Source organism: Bos indicus, chromosome 10 (genome assembly GCF_029378745.1).
Source record: "Bos indicus isolate NIAB-ARS_2022 breed Sahiwal x Tharparkar chromosome 10, NIAB-ARS_B.indTharparkar_mat_pri_1.0, whole genome shotgun sequence".
Classification (NCBI taxonomy): domain Eukaryota; kingdom Metazoa; phylum Chordata; class Mammalia; order Artiodactyla; family Bovidae; genus Bos; species Bos indicus.
This window is the reverse complement of record NC_091769.1, coordinates 46,276,453-46,291,798: the sequence shown is the minus strand read 5'-3', so window position 1 is coordinate 46,291,798 and position 15,346 is coordinate 46,276,453. Positions and strand designations below refer to the sequence as shown.

At 37.6% G+C, this 15,346-nt stretch overlaps 1 protein-coding gene across 4 annotated transcripts in view; it reads left to right on the top strand.

Annotated features, from left to right (window-relative positions):
• Window positions 1-15,346, top strand: part of USP3 (ubiquitin specific peptidase 3) — a 102,514-nt gene that overhangs the window by 30,430 nt on the left and 56,738 nt on the right. For 3 of the 4 annotated variants that reach the window (XM_019968710.2, XM_070797443.1, XM_019968713.2), the window contains one exon: window positions 1,451-1,582. In XM_019968710.2, the coding sequence (XP_019824269.1) occupies window positions 1,451-1,582 (132 nt within the window). Of the gene's footprint in view, window positions 1-360; window positions 459-1,450; window positions 1,583-15,346 lie in introns of all 4 variants that reach the window. The other variant, XM_019968712.2, reaches the window with a different exon arrangement.

The following is a 15,346-nucleotide window of genomic DNA, read 5'->3' as shown; positions in this document are numbered from 1 at the left end:
TTATATTTTAAAATTCATTTTAGTCCACTTTTGTGAACAGAAGACCCTACACACAAGTCTTCATTATGTGTATTATAGTGAAGAAAAATGGGAGGAAACATGATCACATTCTGACATTAGTAGTGCCTCTGGTGCCTCTAGTTTTCCTTGGGTAGAGAGGCTGGGCTTGCTAGTTGATCCTCCTTCTGCTGTACTTAGTCACTCAGTCATGCCCGGCTCTTTGTAACCCCATGGACTGTAGCCCACCAGGCTCCCCTGTCCATGGGATTCTTCAGGAAAGAATACTAGAGTGGGTTGCCATGCCCTCCTCTAGGGGATCTTCCCAACCCAGAAATCAAACCCAGGTCTCCCACTTTGCAGGCAGATTGTTTACTGTCTGAGCCACCAGGGAAGCCCGTGATCCTCCCTACTTACCAAAAACTATCCTGCTTACCACAAACTATCCTACTTTCTCCAAGGTAAGTGTTGTTCCTGTACAATTAAGGAACCTTATGAGAAAAATGTCACCTTAACTCTCTGAGCAGATTTTGGTACTACGTAAGCAACATTTGTTTTGACTCTTCTTAGTTTACAGTTAGGCCTTACCTTCTATAAACTGGCTGTTTGCTAGTAACTGGAAAGTTTTTGCTTTATGAAGGTCTTTAAGTAGTAGTCAGTTATGGCATTATATTGTACAGTGTTTAGGCAAAGGTATAGATGAAACTTTATTTAAATTTCATTTTGCTTTTTGTGATAAAATGATTTATTAAATCTGAGTTGCAAAGTGTTAGAAAATTTTTATGACTATAGTCAACCTTTGATTATCTTTGTCCATGTAGTAAGAAATAACAGTTTATATAAGCTTGAGATGATTTGTGTTTTGTTAGGATATCTTTTAAACAAGCCCTATTTCCATGTTAGTGGAGTGATTATTCAGGCATTCAAATAAAAGATCTGAAGCCATATTGATGAGAAAGAGATGGGAGATTATCCTTTTTCCATGTCTGACTCTCATGTTTTATATTAAGCAGAAACCCAAGCAGAGCTTGTGGCCCTGTGGGCAGTGATTGAATAAATCAGTTTACAAAGCTTGTCTTTGATAATAGCCTGAGTTGGGGGCTAGCAGCCTGAGAAAAGCTTAAAAAAGGAAAAGGCTAGCAAAAGAAGCAGCAAAGGAGTTGATAGGTGGTATTAAAACCGATTTAAATAGATAGCGCCTTTCCTTGCCTGACCCTAGTCTTGTGTATAATTAAAAGTTGATTGTATGTTTGCAAAAAAGGAGCATGTTTTAAGAACTCAGCTTAATAAATCACCAAGTGATGAATGCTCTTACAGGATTGAATGTACTTTATTAGGAGGAATTCTTTCTCATTCTTATTTGATTACCATCTAATTTTATTATCATCTCCTGCTACTTTAACTTCCAAAGCAGTATTTAGATTAAAATATATTTTCATTTGATTTTTGGAAGGTATGTGAATGGCCATGCAAAAAAACATTATGAAGATGCACAAATACCCTTAACCAACCATAAGAAATCAGAAAAGCAAGAAAAAGCACAGCACACGGTGTGTATGGATTGCAGTAGCTACAGTACATACTGGTAAGTATTGATATTTTCTGAAAATGATATTCCTTTGCTATGTGTGTACAAGTGTTTGCTTGTCTTCCTGGCTCTTTCCCCTCCCCTTGTCTCTAAGCCAGTGGGGGCTGCCATCACTGCCCTCTGGACCTGTGGGGATGCACAGAGGGCTGGGGCTGTCAGGACTGCCTGTCCTTAGTCATTCAGATGTAAGCTTGCACGGCCCTTTCCACTTCTTGGCTGCCTCTTCTTCCCACCCACTAAGCTTTAGGGAAATGAAAGGTTACTATTGTTGTTCATTATGATTTCTTTTCTTTTTCTTGTTTTGTTTTTAATTAAAGAATAACATTATAGAAATCCATGTTTCTACTGTTCCAGTTTACATCTTGTTACATAATCTTAAAATCTTCACTTCTTTGTTTAAAAAATTGTTTTGACAGTCTCTCCTGTCCAAACACAGTTCCACTCTCCTCCTCTTCTCTGTAGGTAGATGTTAAGAACTTTGCATGTAGTCTTTCAGGCTAATTCCTTTTTAAATTATTTTTTCTTTTTATGTATTTGGCTGAATCGGGCTTAGTTGCCCTGCAGCATGTGGGATCTTGGTTCTCCAACCAGGGATTGAACCCGAGTCCCCAGCATAGGTAGGCAGATTCTTAACCACTGGACCACCAGGGAAGTCCTTCAGGCCAATTTTTTTTTTTTTTTTTAAGTATCACATCCTGTAAAAGGATATTGGAGGCCTTATTCTCTCTTTGTGATACACTATGCATGTCTGTTTCATATAAATGACAGTAAAGTGAGAATTTTTCTGACTACTTAGAACAGGTTATTTAGATTACAAGTGATATTTAACAATCCACATCTATTTGGTATGCTCAGAGAGTCAGTGTATTTTACAGTTTCACTTTGGTGTGAAGCAAATCTCTTTCCTTGACTAGTAAGTTGTGAATAAGTCTTTATTGTTTTTAATCACTTTACTGAATTTGAAAGGTTTTGACATTGAAAGGAGCCCTTTGGTTTTGGTTTTTGCCATACAGCCCTCGAATGCTGTGTGGCAAAAACAATACATGAAGGCAATACTGGGCAGGAATGGGGGTTTAAGGTCCAAATACTGCTTTTGATTCACGCTCTCTACTGAAGTTGTATGCTTTCTGCATCATTGGTTGACTGTTGTATTGTAGAAAGGTATCCATCAAAAGGCAGGGGGAAAGGGTCAGTGGCTTCCCAAGTTTACATTTTTACAAGTTCACGGTTATAATGCTGTGGCTGCTGAATAAACCATATTAAGATTTAGTCCTCCAGATCACTACTGTTTCAGTGATCCTTTGTGTGGACGATGTCCAGACCTGAGAGACAAGCTAGAGGCAGGCGAAAGCATCAGTGAAAGCGAAAACCTTGTGAAGATTTTCTGAACCTAGTTTATTGTTGTTTAATGCCATGAAACACTCCTTCCTACAAAAATTAAGCATTGGCCAAGGTGTTAAAGTATTTTCATTAGATTTTCCCCCTTTCCCTCAGGACACTTACATACTAGAATGACACAACCATCTAACTGACAGCACTGTGTGTTTCTGTCAAGTTGTAAGTATTTCTCCTTCAACGGCAGGAATTAAGATCATTCTGGAGGTATCTGTTGCTAAGTCATCATTGTAGGTTGTGTCAGTCTGTATGCACCAGATGTTGAGAATATTCATTCTTCTTGATATTTATTTAGCAGTGTGCGTGAGATGCTTAATGGGGAAGTTTGGAAACACAGTTGGATCTCTGTGTACAGTGGGTTTTGTTGCTATTGGTAAGATGATGAAGAAATAGTAACTCTTGAAGAAATTTAAAGAATTATCTTAGAATTTTCTTAATGGAGTAGAATTATATTTGTAGGTCTCTTTAAAAATAATAGACTATGTACTTTAACATCTTTGTATATTGCATTTTGGGGGAATACCTTTATTAACTTGGACTGGAATTTAATTTGCTTTCATTTGGTATAGGGTACTAAAGTACAAGTCATTTCATGGCTGAATTGGAATTAAGTGGTAGATCTTGAACCTTGGGGAATATACACCATGGTGGGGGCTTCTTGGCCAACTGCCAGTCTTTTGTGTGAGGTAATACAGAGCCGCAAGTGTGTGGGTATCCAGAGCTTCTGAAATGCAGGAAGGGAGCTGCAGCTGGTCACATAACCGTCTCATTTGTGGGTTTAGAACAAAATGCTAGGGAATCATTCTGCAGTTTTATACTGACAGCCTAAAAGGAATCTGTGATAGTGGTAAGCTGGTGGAGCTGTAGTTCAACATTTCTCCACACCTCTCAATGATTAAGAAACAAAAAAGGATTTCTTTTTCTGTATGGGGGGTGTGTGTACGTGTGTGTATTTTCCAATGCACCTTAGTAATTTTGCTTCAGTTTGTAGATTTTCCTTGTATATACGTTTCTTGTGGTTAGACTGATTGGTTTGCTTCAGAGATAAAATATTAGTGAATACAAATAGGTTTAACCTATTTGATTATTAGTTATTATTTTGACTGTAGCTAATGTTAAGGCTCCTTTTCCATGTGCTCTGTCCTCTGAAGAAGTTGAAACCTGCTCTGAGATCTGCAGTTCTTCTATCGTTTCTTTCCCCTTTCCATGAGTCCCTGCCCTGTCCTGTTTTTGCATATCCTTTATGAACTTATTACTGACCTGTCTGCACGCCCCTCCCCCACTCCCAAGCTCCAATCGTAGCTGGATATAATCTCTCCTAAGCTCACAGTCCCTGGGATACTTGTAGTTTCCTGCTGCATGTTAGTTATTTGTAGATGTCCTAGGGGACTTCAGGAACCATATGTCAGATCTTTGTATCATCCACAGTACTCAGTGTCTGGTGCTGAGTAGGCGGTAGCTGTTTGAAAGATTTGAATTTTGTTAACTCTTTTCCAAAAGTGGTGAAGGTTATACCAAAACTATACTGCTGTACCCTGTCGATCCTCTTGGAGGACTGAGGAGCTACAGAACATTTTTCCTGAAAAAAGAGCCAAATCACAGCACATGTGAGCTATTCCATTGACTTCCCAAGAGGCACGGTCTTACAGAGCAGGTCCCTTCACTTCCTATATAAACAGCACATCCAGAAGAAGCACTCATCAAGCAAGCAGAACAACATAAAGTGGGTCATGATTTCAAAAGAGGGAAACCAATGCCAGAAGGAATCATTTTGGTTTGACACAAACCCACTCTTTTAGGAGACAAATTAAAATTTTAATAAAAATGAAAATCTCAAGATTTTCACACAAGCTCAGGTGTTCAGATTATTGTGTGTAATATTTCCTCTTCCCACTCCAGATTCTCTCCCCTAGTCACTACAAATGGAACTGTATGTGGTACATATTACTGTATCAAAAAAAACAAAAAAACAAAAATTAAATTTAGAAACTAATATTTGACTTTTTTTCCTCTTGTACTTTAGATAGAATTCATTAAGAAACATTGTCAAATCTTCAAAATAGACAAGCAGCTTGTGTAGCTCAATATCAGAAAAACAAACAACCCAATCAAAAAATGGGCAGAAGACCCAAACAGACACCTCTCCAAAGAAGACATACAGACAGCTAACAAACACATTAAAAGATGCTCAACATCACTCATAACCAGACATTTACAGTTAATAGATTTAAAATACTGAACAAGTGATTGTTGGCATCTGACATAGTCTTGTCAACTTACCACAAAACTGAATTTCTGAGGATTCAGAAGTATGAAAGGAATAGTAAAACTAAATTACTGGAATTTTTCCTTCCTGGCAAAGTAATTAATGTTTTAAAGCACTCTTTCAAACAAAGAAATATTATGAAATGTGAGTCGATTCACTTGTCTAGAAGAAAGACTTGTATTTTAGATTTTAAGCACCCATAACAAATAGCAGTTTTAATGAAAACTTATAAAAGTAAAGCTTTTATTTGTGGGCTTAAATGGATGCTGAATCATTTTCAAAGGCAGTTGTGATTAAAAAGAAGATCTTTTGTTGACCATCCTTATAAACTTTTTGGACACAGATTTTCAGTGTTGTAAAGATTAGAGAACAGGAAGAATTTTGTTTATTTAAAAACAGTATTTTGAAGTTTTATTAAAAAGAAACTTTAATTCATGGTCTGAAAACAAAAGGCTCTTAATAAGCTAGTACTTGTCTGCTTTTAACAAAGGAAATGGGTTTTCTCTGCAGGTATTCTTCTAGTTTACCAAAATTGGTTTAGTTGATGGCAATACATTAGAATTGAATACAAGAGAATTTAAAAATAAGCTTGTTTTCTAAAAGAGTTCTTTGGATTTAACTTTTCTTGGTTTGAAATAGATGAAGTCATTGGAATATCAGCTTTGCTTGTTTTGTGGTTTGCTCTCTGTAACTATATCTATCATGATAATATCTGTCATTATAATAAAGCTGGAGGTCAGAGTTTGCTCTGGACATCACATTATGGTATCTGTTACACAAGGGATGAAAAATAATTTAAAACTTAACGATCGATTTGTCATTGCTCTTTCTTGAGGGGTACTTTTTGCATAAATGTTTTTTATTTTCTTTGTATTAGTATTATACACAACTTACTATATAAAGATTGCTGTATAGCCAGTAGATTAAAGGACTTGTTTCTTTACTGTTGCTTAAAAAAAAAAAATCTGGTTCATTTGCATGATGACTTCCTCTTGTTTCACGAGATTGAAGATTGGTTTGGTCTGGGAGGTTTGTTAGGACTTCAAGAAAATGACGTGGAGCCTTGTGCCTTGGGTAGGTTCAACAGCACTAACAACAGGAATGGAAAAAGCTATAGAATTTTAAAGCTGAGAAAGAGTTTTCTTTGTTTTGGGTGTGACATCTGTGTCATATAATATGGTAGCAGTTGAACAATTAAAAGTGGCTGGTGGGACTGAGGAGTTGAATGTTCTGTTTTATTTTAATGATGTTTAAATTGCAACATGTATCTGGTAGCTACTGTGTCAGATAGTGCAGCCTCAAACTATTAAAATTTAACATTGATTATACTAATATTCTGAAACTTTCAAAACCGTAAGACAAAAATCTTAATAGAAACTCCAAAAAGAAAATGTCAGTTGTAAATAAGTATAACTTAAAGCCAGTCTAACCCAGGAAGATGTGTCAAAAAAAAATATGTAATTACTGAATCAGTTTCACAAGTCTGCCAACACATTCATTTTTAAAGGAAATCCCAGATTATTGTACCATTAGAAGCAAAAGTACATTTATAAATAAACAATTTCTGATTCTTAAAAACTAATAACATTGAAATAAAAGGAAACTATTAAAATAGGATGGTCCCCCTAAAAGAAAGCAAGCATCGTATGCAAATTGATGAAATACTAAAGCTGTTTCCATGAAAATCAGAAACAAGACAAATACTTCCAGTCATTACTTACATCATCACCACTGTTATTAAACATTGCTTTTGCAGTTCTAGTCATTGAAATAAGACAGAATAAGTAAATAATTGGTATAAATTTGGAAAAGAACAAATTATTTCTGCTTTCAAACTGTTTAATGCCCAGAGAACTCAGGGAGACTTTAGTAGAAAACAAGTGCAATTAGTAATTAATTTTGAAATGGTCAGTTCAGTTCAGTCACTCAGTTGTGTCTGACTCTTTGTGACCCCATGAACCGCAGCATGCCAGGCCTCCCCGTCCATCACCAACTCCCAGAGTCCACCCAAACCCACGTCCATTGAGTCGGTGATGCCATCCAACCATCTCATCCTCTGTCTGCCCTTCTCCTCCTGCCCTCAATCTTTCCCAGCATCAGGGTCTTTTCAAATAAGTCAGCTCTTGGCATCAGGTGGCCAAAGTATTAGAGTTTCAGCTTCAACATCAGGCTTTCCAATGAACACCCAGGACTGATCTCCTTTGTGATACACGATAAATATACAAAAACTAACAGGTTTCTCTTCATTAGTTAAAAATGGAAATGACGAACAAAAAAGCGTTCAATATAGGACAAAAATTACAAACTAAATCTAGGAATAAGTGTATTAAAGAAAGACACCAAAGCAAAGATATAGATCCTTTTTGAAGAAGATTTGGCATTACAAGCAGTTCCTTTCCCCCTTAAGTTTTCGCCTTCAAAAATTTTCCCTGGAGACAGGAACTGATGACCATGATGATCCTCGGACATAATGTGAACAACATCCCGAAAGATCAGAATAGCGGATATGTTGCTTTTATTCGATAAGTAAATATTCATTTGAGAACTAACCAGCTCTATGTTAGGAGTCTAGTTTTTAGTGCTGCTGCTGCTGCGTCGCTTTAGTCGTGTCTGACTCTGTGCGACCCCATAGACGGCAGCCCACCAGGCTTCCCGTCCCTGGGATTCTCCAGGCAAGAACACTGGAGTGGGTTGCCATTTCCTTCTCCAATGCATGAAAGTGAAAAGTGAAAGTGAAGTCGCTCAGTTGTGCCCAACTCTAGCAACCCCATGGACTGCAGCCCACCAGGCTCCTCCGTCCATGGGATTCTCTAGGCAAAAGTACTGGAGTGGGGTGCCATTGCCTTGGTCTCTAAAACAATGTACTGGAACATATGGGAAGAAAATGTCAGAACTCTGAAAAAAAGCTTTGGCAAATATTTTAATACACCTACTGCCAGTGGTCTGTGGACTAGATGGTTCTGCCATGAGCTACATGCAGAGAGTCCTGAATCAGCTGCGTGTGTGGTGGCCTCACCCTTGTTCACTTTTATTAGCCTTGTGCAGTATGCTGCTGTGTTTTTTGTCTGCCCAGTTATGTGGATTTATTTTATTTTACCAAAAATCAACCCTCATCAAGTGGATAAACATTTGGACAGATTTTTACGAGGGAAAAATCCTTCAAGATGAAAACAGTAATGATAGTAACACAAATACTGGTGAAAAAGGAAAAGGCAAGCTGACATACTACATTCTTACTTAGAGCTCATCAAACACATTACAAAATAAAAATCTTGGCTACCTAAATAAAAACACAGACTAATCAGATGTGATTAGGACTTCCCCTGTGGCTCAGTGGTTAAGAATCTGCCTGAAGTGCAGCAGACTCAGGTTTGATCCCTGAGTCGGGACGATCCCCTGGAGAAGGAAATGGCAACCCATTCCAATATTCTTGCCTGGAGAATTCCATGGACGGAGGAGCCTTTCAGGCTACTGTCCAGGAGATCGCAAAGAGTCGGACACAGCTGAGAGACTAACACGTTTCCCCTTCACTTTCAATCAGATCTGATAAATCGGACAAAAAGTTTACGAAACTGTATGAGATACGAATTTATATCCATTATCATTAATGTCAAACCTCATCCTATGTATATATTATACTTTGAGATACTGGTTTAACAAAAGTATTAAAGATATGGATAGCAAGACATTTTAAAAGTTTCTTTCATCTCTAGCTCATTCTTCTAAAAATTTTTTATACTATACATATATTGATTTAGATTTCCTTACATTTCTAATTAGGACAGCCATGTGTAACTGTGTTGTGGGTGGTGGATGTTCAGTTTTGTGGCTAATTTTTAAATCTCATTAGAAGCCATTGAAAATAATTTGAAAGATTTTGCCTTAATGGACAAGTGTTTCTAAAATTAGAATTTTTAAAAGGAGGTGGACCCATATTAAATTTTAGGATGAGAAAATGATTGAGCCATGCTGCATGTTTTAATTTTTGGAGAATGGGGAAATAAAGTACAGATGGGGATGACCAAGTGAGGAATACTTTTTGCCGTTAAACAGTGAATGGTGTGCTACATGGCAATGAGGGAGGGTACGGGGGTTGTTGATGTGTGGAATGAAAGCTGAAATCTAAGCGTAAAGAAGGTAACACTGAAGTGAAAGGAAAGATTGTGAGGGAAAGATGAGAGAGAAGAAAATTTAGGTAAGATCGACATTGCAGGACCATCAAATACTACAGCTTAATTCAGCTACAGCTATTTATGGATTTGACTGTAATTGTACTTAGATAGGGCAGGGACAAATATTATATGAAAAGAAATAACCAAAGTATAGGATAAACTATTAGTTGAGATGGAGGAGGAAAAATGTGGGTTTGGGGGAGGTTATAGAAATAAAAATAGAAAAGGATTAGGCATGATTTTAAATACTAGAAATTAGAAAAAAAAATCTGAAAATGTATGCTTAAGAAATCAGTGTAATGAAGAAATTGGACAATTTTGTTATTCAGTCATGTCCAACTCTTTGCGACGCCATGGACCTCAGCACACCAGGCCTCCCTGTCCATCACCAACTCCCAGCGTTTACTCAAACTCGTGTCCATGGAGTCCGTAATGCCATCCAACCATCTCATCCTCTGTCATCCCATTCTCCTCCCACCTTCAATCTTTCCCAGCATCAGGGTCTTTTCCAGTGAGTCAGTTCCTCGCATCCAAAGTATTGGAGTTTCAGCTTCAGCATCAGTCCTTCCAATGAATATTCAGGATTGATTTCCTTTAGGATGGACTGCTTGGATCTCCTTGCAGTCCAAGGGACTCTCAAGAATCTTCTCCAACACCACAGTTCAAAAGCATCAGTTCTTCAGTGCTCAGCTTTCTTTATAGTCCAACTCTCACATCCATACTTGGCTACTGGAAAAATCATAGCTTTGACTAGACAGACCTTTGTTGGCAAAGTAATGTCTCTGCTTTTTAATATGCTGTCTAGGTTAGTCATAACTTTTCTTCCAAGCGTCTTTTAATTTCATGGCTGCAGTCACCATTTCAGTGATTTTGGAGCCCCCCCAAAAATAGTCTATCACTGTTTCCATTGCTTCCCCACCTATTTGCCATGAAGTGATTTTTTTTTTGCCCCCCCCCCCTTTTGGTATTAGAGTAGCAGAATTTGAAATTATTATCCACTTTTTTTTTTTACCAAATTATTTAATAGTATAAATAATTGGTATTTCTTATGAAAATTTACCTGCTACCTGGTGCAAGGTGGTAAAATTATTTGCATATCTCCTGCTTTGAACAACAGTATGTATATAATACCCTACTCTACATTTAATCAGTTTATTAACTATTGGTTTAAAATACTTTAAAACTAGCATCAAGTTTGGTTCAAGGAATTTGGGTTGAGACTAATTTTTACATAGCTGAGATGATAGTATACTTTGTCTCAACATGTTATAAGTAGAGAAAGATAAGAATCTTCCTTCTTTGCCTTTTTATATCTCATTTTCTTATCTAACATCTCTAACATGTTGTCTAATATGATTTCTTAAGTATTATATTTTGTCTTTAGTGTCCAGTTTACTTCAATTTTCTTAAGCATTTCTTTCTTTTCAGTAAATACAGAAGTAAATGTTCTCTGTATCAGACAAGTAGTCTAGTAGAGGTATAGCCCATCTTTACTTGAAGAATCACCTAAAATCATGAAATTTAAACTTGCTTTAGTATTAATTCAATAGCCTAAAAGTTGGCTGGAAGAAACACAAGCTGGAATCAAGAATGCCGGGAGAAATATCAATAACCTCAGATATGCAGATGATACCACCCTTATGGCAGAAAGTGAAGAGGAACTAAAGAGCCTCTTGATGAAAGTGAAAGTGGAGAGTGAAAAAGTTGGCTTAAAGCTCAACATTCAGAAAACGAAGATCATGGCATCTGGTCCCATCACTTCATGGGAAATAGGTGGGGAAACAGTGGAAACAGTGTCAGACTTTATTTTTCTGGGCTCCAAAATCACTGGAGATGGTGATTGCAGCCATGAAATTAAAAGACGCCACTGCTGGGCATACACACTGAGGAAACCAGAATTGAAAGAGACACGTGTACCCCAATGTTCATCACAGCACTTTATAATGGCCAGGACATGGAAGCAACCTAGATGTCCATCAGCAGATGAATGGATAAGAAAGCTGTGGTACATATACACAATGGAGTATTACTCAGCCATTAAAAAGAATACATTTGAATCAGTTCTAATGAGGTGGATGAAACTGGAGCCTATTATACAGAGTGAAGTAAGCCAGAAAGAAAAACACCAGTACAGTATACTAATGCATATATATGGAATTTAGAAAGATGGTAACAATAACCCTGTATACGAGACAGCAAAAGAGACACTGATGTACAGAACAGCCTTTTGGACTCTGTGGGAGAGGAAGAGGGTGGGATGATTTGGGAGAATGGCATTGAAATATGTATAATATCATATATGAAATGAGTCACCAGTCAAGGTGCGATGCACGATACTGGATGCTTGGGGCTGGTGCACTGGGACGACCCAGAGGGATGGTATGGGGAGGGAGGAGGGAGGAGGGTTCAGGATGGGGAACATATGTATACCTGTGGCGGATTCATTTCGATATATGGCAAAACCAATACAATATTGTAAAGTTAAAAAAAAAAAAAGACGCTTACTCCTTGGAAGGAAAGTTATGACCAACCTAGATAGCATATTCAAAAGCAGAGACATTACTTGGCCAACAAAGGTTCGTCTAGTCAAGGCTATGGTTTTTCCTGTGGTCATGTATGGATGTGAGAGTTGGACTATGAAGAAGGCTGAGCATCAAAGAATTGATGCTTTTGAACTGTGGTGTTGGAGAAGACTCTTGAGAGTCCCTTGGACTGCAAGGAGATCCAACCAGTCCATTCTAAAGGAGATCAGCCCTGGGATTTCTTTGGAAGGACTGATGCTAAAGCTGAAACTCCAGTACTTTGGCCACCTCATGCGAAGAGTTGACTTATTGGAAAAGACTCTGATGCTGGGAGGGCTTGGGGGCAGGAGGAGAAGGGGACGACAGAGGATGAGATGGCTGGATGGCATCACTGACTCGATGGACGTGAGTCTGAATGAATTCCGAGAGTTGGTGATGGACAGGGAGGCCTGGTGTGCTGTGATTCATGGGGTCTCAAAGAGTCGGACACGACTGAGCGACTGATCTGATCTGATCTGATCTGACTTTTGTTTGTTAGACACATGAAGTCCTATTTATATGAATGAAGAGATGCCAAAACCTGCACCTCAGCTCCAGTTTCTCAGTAGAAAGAAGAAAAAGAGAACACCTTTTTATATTATTTCAGTTACATTTTGGGACCCAGGTGTATTTTCACCTTAAGACATTTAGCCCTATTTTATAACAATATTTATTCAAAATGGGACATGCCTTCCAGGTTTCTGATGCCCAGTCTAGAAGCTCTGGAACACAGCGTACAAGTTATGTACTCCTTTCTACTTATTCTGGTGTAGTCTCCTTGGAGGGAAAACCAAGAATGGTGGCTCATTTTTTTTCAGGTGTTAGAGGCAACCATAATTCTGACCTAATATCATCAACACAATTGCAAACCAGGAAGAGATTCCTAGAACTTGTTTACTTTAAATTCTTCTGTTTGTCTTGGGACTTTTTAATGCCAGTATTAATGAGAGAGTTTCCAGTTTGAAAGCAGTGTCTCAGCTCAAGGCTAAGGCACCAGATAGCATTTAAATCCTTATTTATTTCCTACTTTTGTTACTTACTTTCTTTTGACCTCTGGGCCAGGGAGGAAGAAGAAATCAAAACAGAGGGAATGGGGGCAGCTAGAGAAGGGTGTGTTACAAGGCAGCCCTGGTTACACAATGGAAGGAAGCCGACATTTACTGACCCTGTACCACGTGCCAGGCGCCCCTGGGAGTTTCGACCTGTGGAAGCAGGTGCTTTCCTTTCATCGTCGTCATCAGATGATGCTTGTACAGTGTGATGAATTCAGACAGGATGAAAGTTAGAAGCCTAGAGATAAATGTCCTTCTTAGTGACTGTAAGAATTTCTGAAGTCTACTCTTGGAAATAAGGACAATTGTGAAATCCTAAAATTTTTTAAGACAGACCAAATTCAGCCAAAATCAATTGATTTCTTCTAGTTCATTGAAGTTATACTTCTTACCTCTTTATGACAATGGTAGTATTTTAGAATAGTAGAGCAGCCAGTGTCTTAGATATTTTCTAGGCCAGCAGTCCTGTCCAAGAGAAATAATTCATCACGTATGTAATACAAAATTTTCTAGTAGCCATAATAAAAAAGCAAAGACAAACAGGTAAATTCATTTAAATTGTATATTTTATTTAACCTGGTTATCCAAAATGTTGGGTGGCCAGAAAGTTTGTTCTGGTTTTGTCATAAGGTCTTGCATATATTGACCCTCTAAGATCTTATGGAAAAACCTGAATGAACTTTTTGGTGAACCCAGTATTACCATGTCAATGTTGTAATCCATGTAGAATTATTAGAGATGGTTTGTATCTTTTTTTGAAATATGAAACCTTCAGAATCCAGTGTGATATTTTACACATATAGCACCTTTCCATTCAGATGCTAACTTTTCATGAGAAATGCTTGATCTGTATTCAGTCATAAGAGTTGCCATTGAAAATGTAGATTCCAAACAATATTAAAATTTTTTCCAATAAAGTACCCCCCCAAAACCCCCATTTTCTTTAATACTTGATATCTGTATTGACAGGACCGACATCTTTTTTTTTAGAATAATTGACTGAAGCAAAAGCATATCAGTTTCAAAACTGTATCTAAGTTAGGTAAATCCACTCACTCTTGTAACAACTCAGTATTATCAATATCAAATTCAAAGGGCCATTATATAAACTGAAAATCAGCTCTAAATTTATTCATGTCAACAAAGCATTCTTCAATTTTTCTTGTAGCTATTAGAGCCAACTTACATAATGCTATTGCATTTAAAATCTCTTGCATATTTGTTCATGTTGAAATGTGTAAAACCATTATTAATTTATAGTATGAATAGTTTAAATTTGTACATAAATTCTCATACCTGTCTAGCTGTGTCAAAAACAAGCTTTTCCTCTCTCCTTGGATCTTTAAATTCAGCTCCTTCACGTGCACTGTGCTGTAGGTAACAAATGTAGGTCATGGGGTGGTGTTTTCTCTTATGTTGGATATTGGCAGGTGTTCCTTTTGATTCAAGAAAATCTTGAATTAGACCTAACAGAACGTAAACCTTTGTAAAATCTGCCATGACTCAAGCAGTGAATATTGGCAAAGAGCATGTAGTCATTGAATTCATTATCTTCTGTCTCTTAAAACAGTTCCACTGGTGATGAGTCAGAGCATTTGTACATGTATACTGAACAGTTTTAGGAACTGCACAATTTTAGTAACTGCACCCATGATACAGTCCAGAGCACAAATATTTTCAGTATGTTAACATGAAGTTGATCAAATAAGGGAATTAATTCCAATAAATCTGGAGTTTTGATCCCACATAACTGGTTCTTGTTTGTGTTGATAGAAAGTAGCTTTTTCCTATCTAACTGAAAGTGACAGATGTAAAAGATTAAAAAACATTTGCAACATGAGTTTGATTGCTTTTAAGGCAGGTCAGGAAGCAACAGTTAGAACTGGACATGGAAAAACAGACTGGTTCCAAATAGGAAAAGGAGTACATCAAGGCTGTATATTGTCACCCTGCTTATTTAACTTCTATGCAGAGTACATCATGAGAAACGCTGGACTGGAAGAAGCACAAGCTGGAATCAAGATTGCCGGGAGAAATATCAATAACCTCAGATATGCAGATGACACCACCCTTATGGCAGAAAGTGAAGAGGAACTAAAAAGCCTCTTGATGAAAGTGAAAGAGGAGAGTGAAAAAGTTGGCTTAAAGCTCAACATTCAGAAAACAAAGATCCTGGCATCTGGTCCCATCCCTTCATTGGAAATAGATGGGGAAACAGTGGAAACAGTGTCAGACTTTATTTTTCTGGGCTCCAGAATCACTGCAGATGGTGATTGCAGCCATGAAATTAAAAGACACTTACTCCTTGGAAGGAA